At 38.6% G+C, this 18,711-nt stretch overlaps 1 protein-coding gene and 1 long non-coding RNA gene across 2 annotated transcripts; both read left to right on the top strand.

Moving 5' to 3' along the window:
* The first annotated feature begins 1,049 nt into the window (after window positions 1–1,049).
* Window positions 1,050–2,073, top strand: LOC130928979 (uncharacterized). The gene is made up of 2 exons (XR_009066776.1): window positions 1,050–1,441; window positions 1,922–2,073. It is a non-coding gene; the product is annotated as an uncharacterized LOC130928979 (long non-coding RNA).
* Window positions 2,074–2,380: 307 nt separating this feature from the next.
* Window positions 2,381–15,949, top strand: LOC130928966 (zinc finger protein OZF-like). Its single transcript, XM_057855818.1, has 3 exons — window positions 2,381–2,926; window positions 8,465–8,581; window positions 13,069–15,949. The coding sequence occupies exons 1-3, from the start codon at window positions 2,803–2,805 to the stop codon at window positions 14,109–14,111; spliced, it is 1,284 nt and encodes a 427-aa protein (XP_057711801.1). The 5' UTR covers window positions 2,381–2,802; the 3' UTR covers window positions 14,112–15,949.
* Window positions 15,950–18,711: the final 2,762 nt, after the last annotated feature.

Genomic DNA, 18,711 nt, shown 5'->3' on the forward strand with positions numbered 1-18,711 from the left:
AAAAAAAAAAAAAAAAAACAGGTCACACAATGTGAAGCTTAAAGGGTTTGGGGGACAATTGGCCCTAGCCCAATTCTTTACCCTCAACTTAACTAGACAAAAGGGTATTGCGATAACTAGCTAGTAACCTTTGCTATGTGTGGAAGTCATTTAAAGTTGTGAATCAATCGTTAAAGTTGTTAAAATTTCTCCCGTTATTGCATTAGTTCCCTTCTGTCTACTTTAAACATGCGTAAGTTTTAAAACTGTTTCATCATTTAAAGATAGATTTAAGTTAAGATTTTGCAGATTTAGGAGCATTTTAGATTTTTAAAAAATTACTTAGGTTCGCTAGGAAGGATCTCTACATCAGGGCCTTCCTGAGAGGTCTACTGCTTTAAGATGGCGGCTGTTTACAAACGCATGTAGTCCTTAAAACATGTTGGCAATGCAGCAGTGGCTGTCATTTGCATCTAGTTCTATAATATGATATCTACCGTGTCATGTGGGTGTAGTTTATCGGCTATGGCTGCAGTCAGGTATTATTGGAGCCACCTAGCATCGCGGTTGCAACGGCGTCTTCCCCACTCCTGCTCTGCTCTCGTTCCCGTGAGTCCGTTTCTCTGACTTTTTTTTATTCAACCAACTTAGTAACGCATAGTAACGCACGCCTTTCCCGCCTCAGTAACGGTAACGGCGTTGCCAAGATGAGAAAAGTAATTAATTAGATTACTCATTACTGAAAAAAATAACGCCGTTAGTAACGCCGTTATATTGTAACGCCGTTATTAACAACACTGGTTGTTGCTATGGTCCGCTTGGTTATGTGCTTAAGCTCAATCTATAGTATTCTATTTGATTTTGATAGTTGAATGCTTTGTTTTGTTTGTTTATGGTTCAATTAAAAAAAAAAAAAAAAAAAAAAAAAAACATTCGTGCGTGCACGCTATAGCGCAAGCGTATTGACGTAAGTACATCTGTGAATTGGCATTTACGGTATTTCACTTTACGTGACAGGCACGATATTTAAAGGGCAACTGAAGACCTTTCCGGATTTTGGTGTAATTTTATGAATATAAACTTGGGACAAGTTCGTCAAAACAACCATGACATTATCAACACGTAATTGTAAGGATAATTTGCGTTTTTTTTTTTTTTTAGTTTTTTTGCAATCCGTTAATGGTCCCTTCGCAAACCCGGAAGTGTGACGTAGGCAACAGAAGACTACCCACAGCTATCATAGCAGCAACAACGATGTCAGTGATATTTCCACCAAAGGTAACCATTCAGGATCGCTCTTTCGTGACGCTACCGATGGCAAAGGCTCCCAGGAAAGATGAACTACAATTAATCCCTACATGTTTGAACCTGAGGCGTCAGATGACGGCGATTTACTTGACACAGCAGATGGCGTCATGACGCCAATTGACAGCTCGACACTTCACGAACGGGAGAGTGAGTGGTAAGTCCAGCATCGTGATTTTTTTATTAGAATGCAATTACATGGTTGTATATTTTTCCATGCTCTACACATAGCTAAAACTGGATATTAGGTAATGGGACAGCTCCTACCGATCTAAATATGATAAAGCTAGCCCAAATGTGGCTAAATGAATGCTCTACACATAGCTAAAACTGGATATTAGGTAATGGGACAGCTCCTACCGATCTAAATATGATAAATCTAGCCCAAATGTGGCTAAATGAATGCTCTACATATAGCTAAAACTGGATATTAGGTAATGGGACAGCTCCTACCGATCTAAATATGATAAAGCTAGCCCAAATGTGGCTGAATGCTCCACACATAGCTAAAACTGGATTTTAGGTAATGGGACAGCTCCTACCGATCTAAATATGATAAAGCTAGCCCAAATGTGGCTAAATGAATGATATGTTATTGATATTTCAAAATAAATGACAAAACCATTTTATTTTCCAGGTGTTGCTGTAAACCGTCAAGTAATTACCCTTCCAAGAGTATGCCTGTGTCATCAGGAGATCCCAGACGTGAGAGCCAAACTTGCGGAGGCTGAAGCACTGACAGGGGCATGAATTTCATTAAAAAAATAAAACCATAAATTGTTAACAACATTGACACATTTTGTTGACTGTTTAATGTATTCTATCGGTATATAATATATTGTAATTATATTACATTCTGAAAAAATATTCAATAGGCCGCAATAACAAATGATACCAGGTTTATGTTGAATCAGCATTAGCTTTCGTTGCCAGATTGTGACACAACATGTTATACCAAGCACACAACGGCACACATCAAAGAGCATAATCGTCTAACACGAAAGAGACAGATGTGTGCGCACACGTTTGCTCTTTTATACTTTAACATTTATTAATAATACGCTCTGTGTGTGGATTCACCAATCGCTTATACGCATTTTTAAATGGGCACTTTTAAGCGAACGCGTTACTATGACTCAAGTAACAACGGGAACATTTTTAAACAGGCATTTCACGGGAGAGCATTTTGACACTTCGGCCAATCATATGGCGAGAATAAGGAACGTCACTGTCAAGCGCAGACCCCGCGGGTGGATAGTGAAGGGAAGAGGATTAGTGAGCCTACACCGGCCAAGGTGGATCATTTTTTCTTTGTGCGCATCTTGTTTTTTTTTTAGTTAATTTCAGTCACTTAACTAAACCGAAGCTTCGACGACGTGTCCGGCTTTAGCCACATTACAGACTCAAACATCAGTTTTCAAGTCTCAGCACTCGTTGAAGGTTTGCGACCTACTTTAGCTTAGCCTAGCTGGCCAACCACTAACAAAGCTGCAAGGGACGTCGTCAAGTGTTCAGAAAATGTCCGGGAAACCGGCCCTGGCTGCAGTAAAGTTCCAGGAGGTAAAAGAGGAGCCCCCACGTCACCAAGACTCGACTGTGTGCAAAATAATGCACGCAGAGGCTGTTCTTCACACACTAGAAGGTTGGTTCTAGTGCTGCAACGATTAATCGATTAAGTATTCGATCAAAAACATTCGAATTAAATTTTGTTGCTTCGAGTATCCGTTTAATTATTACAATGCTCAAGTAGGTCGAAATCCAGCGTAGGGCTACTGCACCTTAAAACATGTTTTGTTTTCTTTTTCTCCTTGGAATAACGGTTGTTGTGATTTGGTCTAAACTAATAAAAGTTGATTTGATTTTATTTGACTTAGAACACATCCATAACTGAACAGTATGGACATGCAGGTGACAATGTTTTTTTTAGGTAACCTATTGTGGTTCCTCGGTTTTATTATTAATATTATAGTTATTCTTAGTTCCGCTGCCCCTTTGAGCTCAATTTGACCTTAGAATGTTTCAAAATGCACAAAAATCGGCAGGCAGGTCAAGACAGGTGCAATCTTTGATACCGTGTAAAGAAAAATTCCAAATACACTATGTAGCGTTCCCTAGCAGTCATTCTTTGTCCCGCTGACGCTTTGAGCCCTACTTTGACCCCCTCAGAATGCTTCATAACTCATCAAACTCAACAGCCAGGTTAACACTGACAAAAACTTTGATAAAATGTAAAAAAAAAAAAAAAAAAAAGCAAATTATTTGTAAATGTGTGTAGGGCCCCCCAGGAACAAAACCAACATTTCATTTTTTTTTTTTTTTTTTTTGAGGTGAAAGAGAAGGTAACAACGCAAAGGGTAAAACTTAGAACACATCAGTACTAAATGAATGGGATACCATAGGTGGTGCCCAGACTGCCGTTAGTACTACATCCAGTTTTCTTTGGGTGGGCAGAGCATGTCCGTGGGTGGGCACTGCCCCCCCCCCCCCCCCCCGTAAAGCCCCTTTATTTGACATGAAGATGGATATGATAGAAACATATGAGCGTAGAGTGCGCATCTGTGATATGGCTCAACAACACAGCCGTAGACTGTCTATGATCTCGGCAGTCCCCCTCCGTTCACCAGTCTTCATAAGGTGGTAATTATTAATGTGGTAACAAGGCAAAAGAAATCGCCAGCTTTGTCAGGTTTCTAATCATTTATTCCATCAACTTGTGCAACACTACAGGCTTCTGTCCCCCGCTGCAAATAAAACTAAAGTAAAAAGGCTTCGTTAAGTCAGCCACGAGGTGCGTTCAGGTACATCAAAAAGCGTCCGCCACATTAGAACCCGGTTTGTTTATTATTATTATTACTGTTATTGTATTATCATTCCAATTTTTATTTATTTGTTTTGCCCTTTGTAATTTATATTTGCAATAGTAACATCAGTATTTATTAAGAATTTAGTGTAGGTTTTAGGGCTCTGGAACAAATTAATTCAATTATAATGTATTCTTATGGGAAAATCCTGCTCGACATACAAACATTTCGACTTATAAACAAGGTTCTGGAACGAATTAACTTCGTATGTAGAGGTACCACTGTATATTTTTCCTGCTCAGAGGTTGGGAAAACTCCGGCTTCCCACCTTCCTCGAACGCAGCAAAAAGATTGGCCAGTTTTTCCTCTTTGGTCTTTTTGGGTTTTGATCTCCTCTGTCCCAGCCACTTAACCGAAGTCACTTTATTCTAGCATAGCTGGCCGACCGATAACATTGACACGCCGTCAAGCATTTAGAAATCAAGCGAGTAAAATGTCAGAACGACACCGGCTGCAGGAAAAGAGGAACTCCCGCGTCACCAACGCTCAATGTCCAATGGAGATTCTTGACTCTTGACACAATTTCCAATGCAGTTTCTTGACTCTTGACAAGGTAATGATGCTGGAACTTGGGTTTGTTGCTGTTCCAGTGAGATTCACAAACATGACTGCCTGAAGAAACCATCAAAATGCCCTCAGTCCTTGATGATATGGGGCTACATGTCAGGCAAAGGCAGTGGGGAGATGGCTGTGGTTAAATTTTCAATAAATGCACAAGTTTACATTGAAATTTTAGACAGCTTTCTTATCCCTTCAATTGAAAATATGTTTATCATGTTCCAAGATGACAATGCGTCATGCCACAAAGCTAAAACTGTGAAAGCATTCCTTGGAGAAAGACTCATCCAGGCAATGTCATAGCTTGCAAATAGCCCAGATCTCAACCCTATTGACAAGATGTGGTGTAAATTGAAAAAAATGGTCCACAGCAAGGCTCCGACCTGCAAGGATGATCTGGCAGGTGCAATCAAAGAGAGTTAGCACCAAATTGATGAAGAATACTCATCAAGTCCATGCCTCAGAGACTGCAAGCTGTCATAAAAGCCAGAGGTGGTGCTGCTAAATACTAGAGATGTGTTTGGATTGTTATTTCTTTGTTTGTTTCTCATGATTCCATATATTTTTCCTCAGAATGGAGTGATTCCATATATATTTCCCTGCACTTGCTCTATAAGAGTAACATTTACTGACTACCACAATGTTTTTAATTCATTTCTTTTAGTGTTTCTGATTGCTAAAGAGTTGCACTTTTGAACTAATTAATTATTTTTTTTCAAGCTTTTTATCTGGGTTCGCTCTACATGATAAAATGTCTGAGTGAGTGCTCGTCCGGGACTGGTGATTCCACACTTCTTGCTTGGGGTTATATAAGTAGTCATCCAAAAAATGTACTCAAGTACAGTGCAAGTAAAAACAAAGTTCAACACAAAGTCAGCGATATGAACTGTTGTGATAATGATACTGTACAATAACCCATTACATAACCACATTAAGCCAAAGAAATAAAAAAAAAAAAAAAAAAAAAACCCCAGAAATTATCGTTATTCATTCAAAGAGCTTGAGTGCCCTCTACGTAGTGGAGAAAATTGTTCCTAGTTTGAATGGTTCCTTCACAGTTCCTATATGAAAGGATCATATCTCCAGTTCACCGTTGTCAATCGGTGCCAAATAAAAACCGGGAGAGGTTAAAATCCACGCTTTTGAGTCATGTTGAGGGCGGCGCCCTATATCAAATACTTCATTTTTTACAGTGCTTTAATGATGCCACGTGAATGAACAGGCTGGCGTGATCGTACAGCTGCGAGCTTGCGTCTGATTGGTGTAATGGAGTCGTGATTATTGTTGCGACGTCTCATTGGTGAAATTGACAGATCTACTCTTGGCATCACTGGCAAAAAAAAAAAAAAAAAATCTAATATGTAGAATAAAGAGGAAACGTAACGACTTGTACAGCCCAAAGAAGGTAAGAGTAGTGTTTTTTTCTTCACAACTCTACTCAAGTAAAAGTAAAAAGTATGGCTTCGTAAAGTACTTTTTAGAAGTACGTTTTTTTTTTTTTTTTTTTTTTTCCCCAAAAAGTTACTCAAATGTAACCCAAGTACATGTAACGCGTTATTACCCAATGGGAAATGGAAAAATGACCAAACTGTCTTGGTGTTCAATAAATTAATTTAGACCAGGCTCGATTGTGTAATATCCAGCAATTTCAGCACTTGAATTGGAAAAGGAATTTAGTTTGCCTGAACTTCTACTTAGCTAACATCCAAGCAAAGAGGGTCTTCGCTTGAAAGCCAATCACAGCAAATGCATAGTTTCTTACAATTTGGCAGCTTTGTCAGGCAAAGGGTTTTATATACAAGTAATAATGACAAACCATAGAGTTCATAATACTTGACATGACATGGGAAACGGGGCTGATCCATAAAACTTCAAATTCAAATATTTTCAAAACCAAAGCTGCTACCGACCCAAAACCAAAACACCTACCTTAGCCATACAGTGGGGAGAACAAGTATTTGATACACTGCCAATGGGTTTTCCCATTGGCAGTGTATCAAATACTTGAGTCCATGAGCAGCGGCATCAAAAAATTCAAAGTCGTTCCCTTATAAAATCCTGATTAATTATTTTTTATATAAGTATAACACGACTTAAAATGGCTATAAATTTATTAGATTTTACACTAGATGCACAAAAATCACCAAATGCAGAGATAATAACCTATATTTTCAGGATCAATAGCAATATTTAACATATATAAGTTTTTGACTAAAATAGCAACTTTTTTTTAATTTTTTTTATTTACTTCAAGTTTTCAACAGCTAATAAATCACTCAATTTAACATAAAAAATTTAATACTTGTGGAAAACATGCAGAATAAATTATAAATAAGATGTAAATAGATAGGGCCATGGGGAGAGATGGCCGCTTGATGACCGCCCGGCCTGTGTCCGTGTCCCTGTGTTCTTCCTTGCCCGTGGTCATGGCGAGGAGCCTCAGCCCGGCGATCGTGCTGGCGTTGACAGCCGCCGTGATGGCATTGAGTGAAAACACAAAGAGCTTTTTCCATTGAAAATTCTTGTGAAAAAATGCTTAAATCCCCAAATACTTTATAGATATGGAGGTAAAACAGTCTCGATTCATGGTTAAAAGCCAAAAAAAAAAAAAAAAAAAAAAAAACAGGAAGTTTGCATGCATTTACTTCACGTAAATATGTCAAAGAATGATGCTAATCTTCTAGGTCTTTGTTATGATAAGGGGGCTGCCACAATGGCTTTTTCCGTTCAAAATTCTTGTGAATAAATGCTTAAATCATTGAATTCTTTATATACATAGAGGTAAAGTTGTCTCGCCTCTTGGTTAAAAGCAAAAACCGGGCAGTTGGCAGTTATTTTACCTAAATATTGCGAGGTATAATGGAGAGGCTAATTTTTCCCATTGATTTTTTTTTTCACAACATTTCAAAATGCATGCATGGTATGAAAAATATAATAATTACCAAGAATCCTCGAACAAATCACTCCTGAGACAATCCATCTTGTAAGTATGCGGTCCAGCTTTCATACTTTATAAATGTAAATCCGGCAATGTGCTCAAAAGTATGTGTAAGAGTGTCACTCCCACTGACTTCTAATAAATGAAGCTGAGTCACACAGCCCCCTACGGGTAGGCGGGGCGCAGAGAATGAAGGAACTTTCAAGTCAAGTTTTTTTATGTCTATGGACAAACGTTCTTTCTACCGTAAGACATCAGTCATTGCTGTTAAAGGCTCTAACGAAGTGCAGCAGGCTTATCTTAAAATATGGCTATCCTCAAACGAGGCGTTTCCAGTGGAGTTTGTTCGAGGTGATTCGCTGTCTTCCCGGTCAACCAAGATCACAACTATTTTTCGACCAAAACCACTGCTCATCCATAATTCAATGACTTTTTAATCATATTTCCCGGTACCTCATAAATCAACTTTTTGTCAAAATTAGTTCATCAACTATAAAACAATGTTAACCCTGACATACCATAAAACAGCATTGTTTCAACGTGACTGTCATGTGTTATTGATTCAACATTGGTTATTGTCGAAAATTTCGATGTCAACCATACTGATGATTTTGATGGAAAATCAACTTTTATTCAGTGTCTGTCTGCTATCTGGGTGTAATGTCAAGCACTTTGAATTACCTTTCAGTTGGATTGGATATACACAAAATATCAATCAACAAAAAATTGGCAAGGAGGAATTTTCTCCAACAGAAAACAACTTTGGGAAAACAAGATGGCAAATAAGAAAATAAGATTGGCCCGTGTGTTTGTGGTCTTGCAGATCTGAATGTCACCCAAGCCCATCGTCCGGAGCACCAGGAGTCTGCATGCATCAAGAAAGAGGGGGAGGAAGAGCCACCATACATCAAGGATGAGGAAGAGTCCGCACCCATTCAAGGTCATTCTAAGCATTACTTTTTTTTTCTTCTTCAGAGGTGCGGAAATGCGGAATTTGTCTTATATTGTGGCTTTGCATACTTAGTAGCTGTGCAATGGACTCGTTAACCGACGTAAGGGTTTCGGCACGGCATCGACTTGAATATTGTTTGCAGATTGAAAGATTTCTTTCAATGGAAACAAATTTGAAGTAATTGTATCATGCATATACAGTATATTACTTGCGATTACCAGGATAAAACACACACACTGAGTAGAGCAAACAAGAGCGTAACACTGTGTAAAACATATTGATGGCAAATACCTGCTCACGCCAACCACAGCAAATCAAGTGGAACATTTATTCATGCATGATACACCTTTGTTTACTTTGACCACTGCTTCTCATTTATTTTCTTTTATGCACCCCCAGGAAAATGTAAGCATTTCGCCCCCCCCCCAACTCTCTGCCGCCCCTGTAAAAAGTATCATTTGTCTTTAAAATTAATTTTTCTATACGCATACCTGTCAATCCGAGGCCGTTGGCAATCTACAAATAGTGACATATACCCTTACAAATTGGTGACTAATCTTACAACGTTGTATATAGCGCGCAATATGAAACAAAAATAAAACTCAATTTTTTAAATATTATGAATTTATTGGTAATATTGTAACATATAACCTGGTGCAATCAAAGAATAATCAATATCTTCAGCTACATTATGGTTACTAAAATTTAACAGTGACTTTTGTCATAACTGTATGTAGCACTTTTGGCTATTTCTATCATGTCTTGATGGCTGCACTTCATGGCACTTTAGCTCGCAATTCAGTTTGACTTGAAGGTAGTTCGTTAGTGTGTCCAATTATAAATTAAAAAGGTCAATTGATAAAATTAACCTACCGATGCAATCTTTGAGTCAGGGAACATTTATTTTGCTAATTCTGAGAAGTGATCAACAATAGTTGCAGGCAAATTGTGTTCGGCAACAAATTGGCAGAATGAAATCTCCGCTTTCGTCACTTTTTATTCTGCTGACTTCGTCTTTATGACCAGTGTTGTTAATCTTTTTTGTTTTGAGTAATTAATTAGTTACAAATTACTTCTTTCAAAAGGTAATTGAGTTAGTAACTCAGTTACCTGAGAGTAAGAGTAATTAGTTACTTGGGAAAGTAACTGTGTTACCTTTCATGTTTTTTTTCATTTAAAAAAGCAAACAAACATGGTAAACTTTGCTATGTTTGGAAATCATTAAATGTTGTGAATCAACTGTTAATGTTGTAATATTTTAATCCGTTTTTGCATTAGTTCCCTTCTGTCTACTTTCGACAGACACATGTTTTCAAACTGTTTCATCATTTAAAGATAAATTCAAGTCAAGATTTTGCCGATTTAGGAGTATTTTAGATAAAAAGTTAAAGTTCGCTAGGAAGGTTCACTACAACAGAGCCTTTCTGAGAAGTCTACTGCTTCAGAATGGCGGCTGTTTATTAACGCCACCGTCTGTCCTTTCGCATGTAGTTCTATAAGCATTTGATATCTAGGTGTAGATTGCAGGCTGTCTGCTACAGTCAGGAAATATTAGAGCCACCTAGCCTAACATCACGTTTGCTACATCAAAAAAAAAAAGAGAAAAAAAAACACAATTGGGGGAAAAAAGAAAAAACCATGACAACTTGAGAAGGGACGCGTTCGGCTTCCAGACTGCAATAGATGCACACCATATCACTGGGTATGTTTACATGGACACTTTGATTGGGATTTAAAGCCTGACCGGAATAAAAATGCCATTCGGAATATTGTAACCCGATCCAGCCTATTCCGCTTCAGATTCTATTTTGAACGAGAGGGGTGGTTTATACCGATTGATAATCAATCTAAATCTATAACAAATCTTTATGCATGTATTTTACAGGTTATTTCCTGTTGATTTTGAGTCACTTCCGATTCATTTGGTGACATTCTTTTTAGCAACGGGGAGTAGAGTAGCCAAATATTTTACTCAAGTAAGAGTAGCGTTACTTCAAAATAATATTACTCAAGCAAAAGTTAAAGTTGTCATCCAAAAACGTGGTCGAGTACAAGTAAAAAAAATATTTGTTGAAAAGATTAAGTCATAAGTAACATCGTGAGTAACTGCTTTTTTTTTTTTTTTTTTTTTTTAAACAAAGCTATTTTTTTCCTCACCACAAGATTATCTATATGAACTGTTGTTGTAATGATACTCTCCCATAACCCATGACTCAACCACATTGAGACAAAGATTAAAAAAAAGAAATCATTGAATTCCGGCGATAGAGCAAAAAATTACAGAAATGAAGCATAATTCGTATGAGTGCCCTCTTGTTGAGAAAGCATGTTTCCTATTATGAAACTAAAAGGATCTCTAGTGGAGAAAGCTAACCTTTAAACACGCCACGTGATTGAACAGGCTGGCGTGATCATCGAACGGCAGCCTTGCATCTGATTGGTAAAATGGAGTCATGTGATCATTGTTGCAACGTCTCAACGCCGAAATTGGTCGAGCTACTCATGGCATCGCAAAAAAAAAAAAAAAAATGTTGTATGTAGAATAAAGAGGAAAAATGTTATGACACTTGGGTAGCCCAAAGTAGCGGAGTAAGAGCAGCATTTTTTCTTCAAAAATATACTCAAGTAAATGTAAAAAAAAAGTATGGCTTAGTTAAACTACTCTTAGGCTACGTTTATACTACAGGTCTTAATGCACGAAACCGATTTTTTTGTGTTTTTCTGACTCGAGTGAGGCATTAACTTGACGGTCTGAACGTGACAATTCGCATAGAACTGGACCATTTCATATCCGATCCGGGTCCCTTTTGTATGTGGTTCAAATCCGATCTGGGCCACATTTTTCCAGACTGTCGCGGCGGTCTGTACTGTCCAGTCTCTCAAATCGGAATTCATGCACCAATTACGTCATCAAAAAGCGAGAGAGACTCCACGGTAGCGGTGCAGCTGTGCGTTTTTGGCGCCTAGCTTGCCTTGAACACGGCTTTTTAGGAAGGGTCGGAGTTGACAACAGTAATAAAAAAATTAAAATGGGTTGAGGATAAGCCTGAGAATGATTGGTTTTCTGTCTGCTCCATATAAGCAATATTTCAACATTGCTTACACGGGAGAGAGTCGGGGCAAACTGCGCGTATATGTGTGTGACATGCACGGACAGTGCGTGCATGCTATCGATCCATATACTTTGAATATAAACCTAAACTGGGATTATTTATGTCTGTTATTTGTGTCCTCTTTTTAAAAAGCAAAATATGATATCCCTGGAATGACGGATGACAGCCAGCATGTGTGGTCATTTGTTTTGATGCTTCTGCGCATGCGGGTCGTCTTGCTCAGCGCTTGTCAGACTGCGAATTAGTGCGCATGCGTAAAAAAAAAAAAAAAAAAAAAAAAAACAATCGTCTTAATACCACTCACACAACGGACTAAGGCAATCTGAACGGGCACGCCAAAAAAACAGATATGACAAAAAATCGGATTCGTGCATTAAGACCTGCAGTATGGACGTAGCCTTAGACCTATGTAGCGCGTTACTTCACACCTATGCTTTTCAGGAACCCAAAATGAGCAGGAAGTGACCCTAAATGCCCAAAAAATGGAAAGGAAGTGCCCAAAAATTATCAGGAAATGACGTGAAATGGCCCAAAATGCACGAATAGCCTGGCATTGGCTACCACTGACAACCATAGACGTCCAATCCGTTTGAAGTGTGAGAAATGGTAGCGAATGAATTGAGTATGTATGTGGGATTTACTTCAATTTAGAAACATTCCTTGCGTTCTAACAAGGCGTCAAAACGTCTTGGATTGGATCATTTCTTTATCATGAAATGCTTTCTTGACCCATGATCCAGGCAACTATTTTGCTGTTCTGTCATGCACGAGGTCAGTTTTGTGCTCGAAGTCTCGTTCGACTTTTTCAGATTTTTTAAGTTCATCTGATTTCGGAAGGGTATTCTTGATTAAAATTGTGGTGGCCCTTCTCATGGTGGCATTTTATGTTTTCACGTTTAGTCAGAGCAACAGTGCTTCGACACAAAAGACACATTGGCTTCATGCTCAAAAATGGCAGGATAAACTTATATTTGTCAGTCCGTTCTACATTTTATCGGCAGTTTTCAGTGGCCACCTTTCTCAGACGTGCCATTTTGATGTCGTGCCACGGGTGTGAGCAACGCTCCTGCTGCAAATAAATTGCCACTATTGCGCCTGATGCATGAGGTCGTGTCAATGGACAATGATTAACAGCCAATCGGTGCGTCGTTGTCATGGGATTGACAGCCCAGAATGCATCTGGTATGAGCTCGTACATACAGTGGGGAGAACAAGTATTTGATACACTATTGGTAGTGTATCAAATACTTGTTCTCCCCACTGTACCTCTCTATCTCGCTGTCTTAGCCAGCCTAACCTCACGGCCTACTAGCTGGATAGACTGTTCATAAAACATATTATTTGACTATTTGTGTCTTGCAGGTTTCAGCAAATATCTTGCTCTTGAGGGGCAAGAGTCTGCTGGCGTTAAAGAGGAAGTCGAGCACCCGCATATGAAAGAAGAAGAGCAAGAGCACTCTCAACAGCAAAAGAAAGAAGTGCAACTTCCAATCAAAAAGGAGGAGGTAAATCTGCCATATATTAAAGAGGAAGACTATATCACCAGGTCGACTGGTGAGCCCTTGAAGAGTGAAGATGGTCCGAGTGAGGTCAGCAGAGGGACGGAGCCTCCAAGCAGCAGCAGCAGCAGCTCAACAGAAGGCTTGCAAGCCTACATTTTCATCGCACCGTCAGATAGAAATGGCGCCACGTCACACTCACCTTACAAAGATGATGGTCCTAAGAAATTTCACCGTGACGACAATCTCTGCAAATGGTCTCAGTGTGGGAAAACCTTTGCTAATAACTATACTTATAATATGCATATGAGGAGCCACACAGGTGAAAAACCTTTCTCCTGCTCCGTTTGTGGTAAAAAATTCTCTGACAAAGGCAACTTGAAAAAACACACAAGAACCCATACAGGTGAAAAACCTTTCTCCTGCTCCGTTTGTAGTAAAAAATTCTCTGACAAAGGCAACTTGAAAAAACACACAAGAACCCATGTTGGTGAAAAACCTTTTCCCTGCTCAGTTTGTGGTCATGGTTTTATTCAAAAGAAAAACTTAAATGCACACATGAGAACCCACACCGGTGAAAAACTTTTTTCCTGCTCAGTTTGTGGTCAAGCATTCAGTCAAAAGGAAGACTTGAAAAGACACACAAGAACCCACACTGGTGAAAAACCTTTCTCCTGCTCCGTTTGTGGTAAAAAATTCTCTGAAAAAGGCAACTTGAAAAAACACACAAGAACCCATACCGGTGAAAAACCTTTTTCCTGCTCAGTTTGCGGTCATGGTTTTGTTCAAAAGCAACCCTTAAACATACACATGAGAACCCACACTGGAGAAAAACCATTTTCCTGCTCAATTTGTGGTCAAGGGTTCGCTTGGAAGTATCAGATTAAGAGACACGTGTGTGTCTGACATGTGCTTTGTCCAATCCTTGTATTATGTGGATCCACACTAGAGCACTGGCTCACCTGATTTAACTGTCAAGTTAAGTGGCATTTTTTATACAATACTCCCCCTCCTTCAAATGACACTTCACAGTTAATATTGAAACAGTAGATCCCAAATTACAAAAATTTAGAATCATTAATAACAGTGTTGTTAATAACGGCGTTACAATATAACGGCGTTACTAACGGCGTTATTTTTTTCAGCAATGAGTAATCTAATTAATTACTTTTCTCATCTTGGCAACGCCGTTACCGTTACTGAGGCGGGAAAGGCGTGCGTTACTATGCGTTACTAAGTTGGTTGAATAAAAAAAGTCTGAGAGAAACGGACTCACGGGGACGAGAGCAGAGCAGGAGTGGGGCCGTTGCAACCGCGATGCTAGGTGGCTCCAATAATACCTGACGGTAGCCATAGCCGACAAACTACGCCCACATGACACGGTAGATATCATATTATAGAACTAGATGCAAAAACTGACACAGCTGCATTGCCAACATGTTTTAAAGACTACATGTGTTAGTAAACAGCCGCCATCTTAAAGCAGTAGACCTCTCAGGAAGGCCCTGATGTTGAGATCCTTCCTAGCGAACCTAAGTAACTTTTTTTTTTTTTTTTTTTTAAATCTAAAATGCTTCTAAATCGGCAAAATCTTAACTTAAATCTATCTTTAAATGATGAAACAGTTTTAAAACTTACACATGTTTAAAGTAGACAGAAGGGAACTAATGCATTAACAGGAGCAATTTTAACAACTTTAACGGTTGATTCACAACTTTAAATGACTTCCACACATAGCAAAGGTTACTAGCTAGTTATCGCAATACCCTTGTGTCTAGTTAAGTGGAGGGTAAAGGGGCTAGGGCCAATTGTCCCCCAAATCCTTTAAACTTCACATTGTGTGACCTGTTTTTTGTTGTTGTTGTTTTTTGTTTTTTTTTTGTTTCTTTTTTTTTTTTTTGAGAAAAATTTTTTTTATCACTAGTTACTTTGCCAAGTAACTAATTACTAGGTAACTGAGTTACTAACGCAATTACTTTTTGGGAGAAGTAATTTGTAACTAATTAATTACTATTTTAAAGTAAAATTAACAACACTGCATATACTGTATATAGATATAACTAGATGCAAAATGACAGACACGGCACTAGATGCATTAGTAAACAGCCGCCATCTTAAAGCAGTAGACCATTTATTACGGCTCTTTTGTAGAGAACCTTCCTAACGAACCTAAGTAACTTTTTATCTAAAATACTTCTAAATTGGCAAAATCTTGACTTGAAGTCAAAATCAACAAAAAAAATCAAGTAAAGTCAAAATGAAAGTTTTAAAACTTTCATTTGTCGAAAGTAGAGAGAAGGGAACTAATGCAATAATGGGAGCAATTTTAACAACTTTTAACTGTTGATTCAGGGTGAAGGGTAAATTAGGGTAAAGAATTGGGCTCGGGCCAATTGTACCAAAAACCTTCACAAAAAAACTTCACATAGTGTGGCCAATGTTTTTTTTTTTTTTTTGAGGAAAAAAAAAAGTAATTATCACCAATTACTTTGCCAAGAAACTAATTACTCTTACATTCAGGTAATTGAGTTACTAACGCAATTACTTTTTGGGAGAAGTAATTTGTAACTATAATTACTTTTTTTCAGTAAGATTAACAACACTGATTAATAAATAATATAATTGCATCAATATGGAAAATTATGATTGGCCCACTAATAATAGTTTTGGGGGCAGGGGTGATTATACAAATTTAAAAAAATACTATTACTACTCTTGATTGACAGTGATATATTATGACAGAGTATTAGGGCAAAATAAGGGGGGGGGGGGGGCAAAAGGAGTACGATATTAAAGCTGTACTGTTACTTCAAGAAAAGAATTACGTAGGGGTAATGTAGCTGAATAAGCAGCTACGCACTTTACATACATGTACCTTAAGCTGGTAGCTACGACGAAGCATTAGTACAAATCCTTCTATTGATAATAATTTAATGTAGATGAGCCAAAAGATGAAGGATTTCCTAATTTTGGAAACTGATTCTTAAACACAGCCTTACAAGATGCTTTCATGATTGCTGATTTTAGCATAGGCGGCAACACGCAACGTAAAATATATAGCTGCTCATTCAGCTACAGTACCCCTACGTAATAATACGACTTTTATTCTCGTAGTAATTGTACAACTTATTTCTTGTCGTGACAGTTCAACTTTTTATTTTTCATTGTAACAATATGATTGATTGGACATATATTTTTATTGTTTGTGCTTTTAATTATACCAATTCCAACTGATGAAAATCTCTCGACTCTTCTTTGAACTTCAAAGTGCTTGTACTTCACCGTCCTTGTTTATTTTCATTCATACTAAAGACCTTGTTTTCATTCAGTCCAAGCCTCCTGTTCCGGTCCTTCAGAACAAGCCTGATGTGTGCTTTAAAATAATTTTGCTCATGTTGTTGTGCCACTTTTGGTCAATTTACTAGGGACGATACAATACACCATAACACCTACGATGCGATTCGCCTCAATATGCAGGGTCACGATTTGATGCGATAGTGTTTAAAATACCAGCACTCCAATGTGACCAACTAGATGAATTTTTGATTGTTACATGACAAGTTACCAGTAGGTTTAACCAGCATTTATGATTAAAATGCTTATGACATGACAAAATATCTTAAATAGCATTACTATGGGAATTTATATCATATTTTGAGACGATTCAACTATATAACATAATTTGGCAAAGTGCAGATGACGAGAAATGCATCTTTAAATCTGCAGTTTAGTTCCTCCAGTCATTATAGTGCACTGGTGTCTCCATATTTGTGATGATGTCAGATAATGAGCGATTTCAGCGGATTTAGCATTGAGCCCAATGGAGGAGGAAATGTTTTACAGCGATACTGGTTCAAGTGTGAATTTTTCGAACGATATTGTCAATCCAGAGCAAGTATGTGATATACAGCCATTTATGATTGAGTTGCATTTCAAGGAGGAGGAAAATTCAGAATGAAAAAAAGGCAACAAACACAAGGCTGATGACTAGAGGAGACAGCCTGGACAACACAAAATGTCATATTTTTTTTATCTTTCTACTCCAATACTTTTCCAGGACATTCTAAATATTTTTTCCCCGACTGCTATATAAATTGTATGGTCATGACAAATAACAGTCTTGTGCTAAATGGAATATATAATAAAAAAAGACATTTATTCATTTCGACATTGCAAAATTACTACATAATGGTCAAAACTGTCGACTTCACCTTTACTGGCGCACTTCCCGAACGATATTTTATGCCACCGTAGTTAGTCCGGCGCTTGTCATTTTCCTGCCCCGGCTTCGGAGAGTGTAAACATACCAAGAGGCGTGACAGCTAGGCGACATGCTAATCCGAACCGAGTCACATCTCAAAGTATTACTTTCGCTTTTCGAAGCGAAAAATCACACAAAACTAGCCCAGATCATGTCACACGGCGGCGGGGTCGTCAGTTGTCATCGTCGATCGAAGACCCGCCTGGCGGCGAGCAAGTTACAGCTCGTTCCTGTGAGAGAATGTATTCATGCTTAAAACACAAACATTATACATTATATGTTGAATGCTTTTGTTATGCTTGCATGAGGACATTATAGCATAGAGTATCATTGTTAGATTAATCTGTTGCCTTGACTGTATCACAGTATGCCCAAATATGGACTGTTATGTTCCTGTTTTCCAGTATGCCCTGAATGAATACAATGAGCGACTGTAGTTTATCCGACTAAGCTTATCTTCAGTCTAGCCCAGACCAGCGCTCAAGGTCTCAGCTCAAAGATGATTTGTATGGAAAAATACCAATGCTTGTGAAGATGATGAATTTCGCTTCTGGGTAAAGTTTCATTTCAGGGGGACTTCGGCACCGCCCTTTTCAACAGTATAAATCCCGGCCTCTATTGTATTTCTGTGTACTTTCTGGCTGACCTCAGCTCCTAGCTGGGTCATCATTTTGTGCCGGTGATATATCATTTTATATAAGCAAATAAGCCGCCGGTCGTCAGCCGAATGGCATTCTCGGAAGACTATTAGCCACAAAATGCAAGCCACCTCCGTATTAAAAGGTGCCATGATCCCAGTATTTGACAATACGAAATAGGATATTACAGTAAATTCCGGACTACGAGCAGCTACTTTTTTCCCTCATTTTGGATCCTGCGGCGTGTGCAATGATGCGGCCAATTTGTGCATTTTTCTGACGGCCGCCCGGGGCGCTCGAGCATGGAATTTGGGAGTGAGACACGTGGAATATAAGTGTCGAGGAAGACTGTTGTTTGCACTATGACCGGTGGCTTAACTTTGTACGTTGTGCATGAATAGAGTGGTGGAACCTCATCTTTGTGCAGAGTAGAATTGGCAGATCTGCATCATGGAGAACGCTAGAAAAAATTAAATTGGCCATCCGAGTTGAATGGGAAGTTTTGACGACTCGTGGTGAGAGATCGTTTGACAAGACTCGCCTCGTGCGAAGACCAGCTATTGCACAGGTATGCCGGGGGAGCCTGGCAGCGTGAAAGAAGTCCGCC

The sequence above is a fragment of the Corythoichthys intestinalis genome, chromosome 13 (genome assembly GCF_030265065.1).
Source record: "Corythoichthys intestinalis isolate RoL2023-P3 chromosome 13, ASM3026506v1, whole genome shotgun sequence".
Classification (NCBI taxonomy): Eukaryota; Metazoa; Chordata; class Actinopteri; order Syngnathiformes; family Syngnathidae; genus Corythoichthys; species Corythoichthys intestinalis.

Coding starts and splice junctions, on each gene's coding strand:
- LOC130928966 (XM_057855818.1), top strand. CDS start 2,803: ATGTCCGGGAAACCGGCCCTGGCTGCAGTAAAGTTCCAGGAGGTAAAA. Junction 2,927..8,464: donor TGTTCTTCACACACTAGAAG/GTTGGTTCTAGT, acceptor GTGGTCTTGCAG/ATCTGAATGTCACCCAAGCC. Junction 8,582..13,068: donor AGAGTCCGCACCCATTCAAG/GTCATTCTAAGC, acceptor TGTGTCTTGCAG/GTTTCAGCAAATATCTTGCT.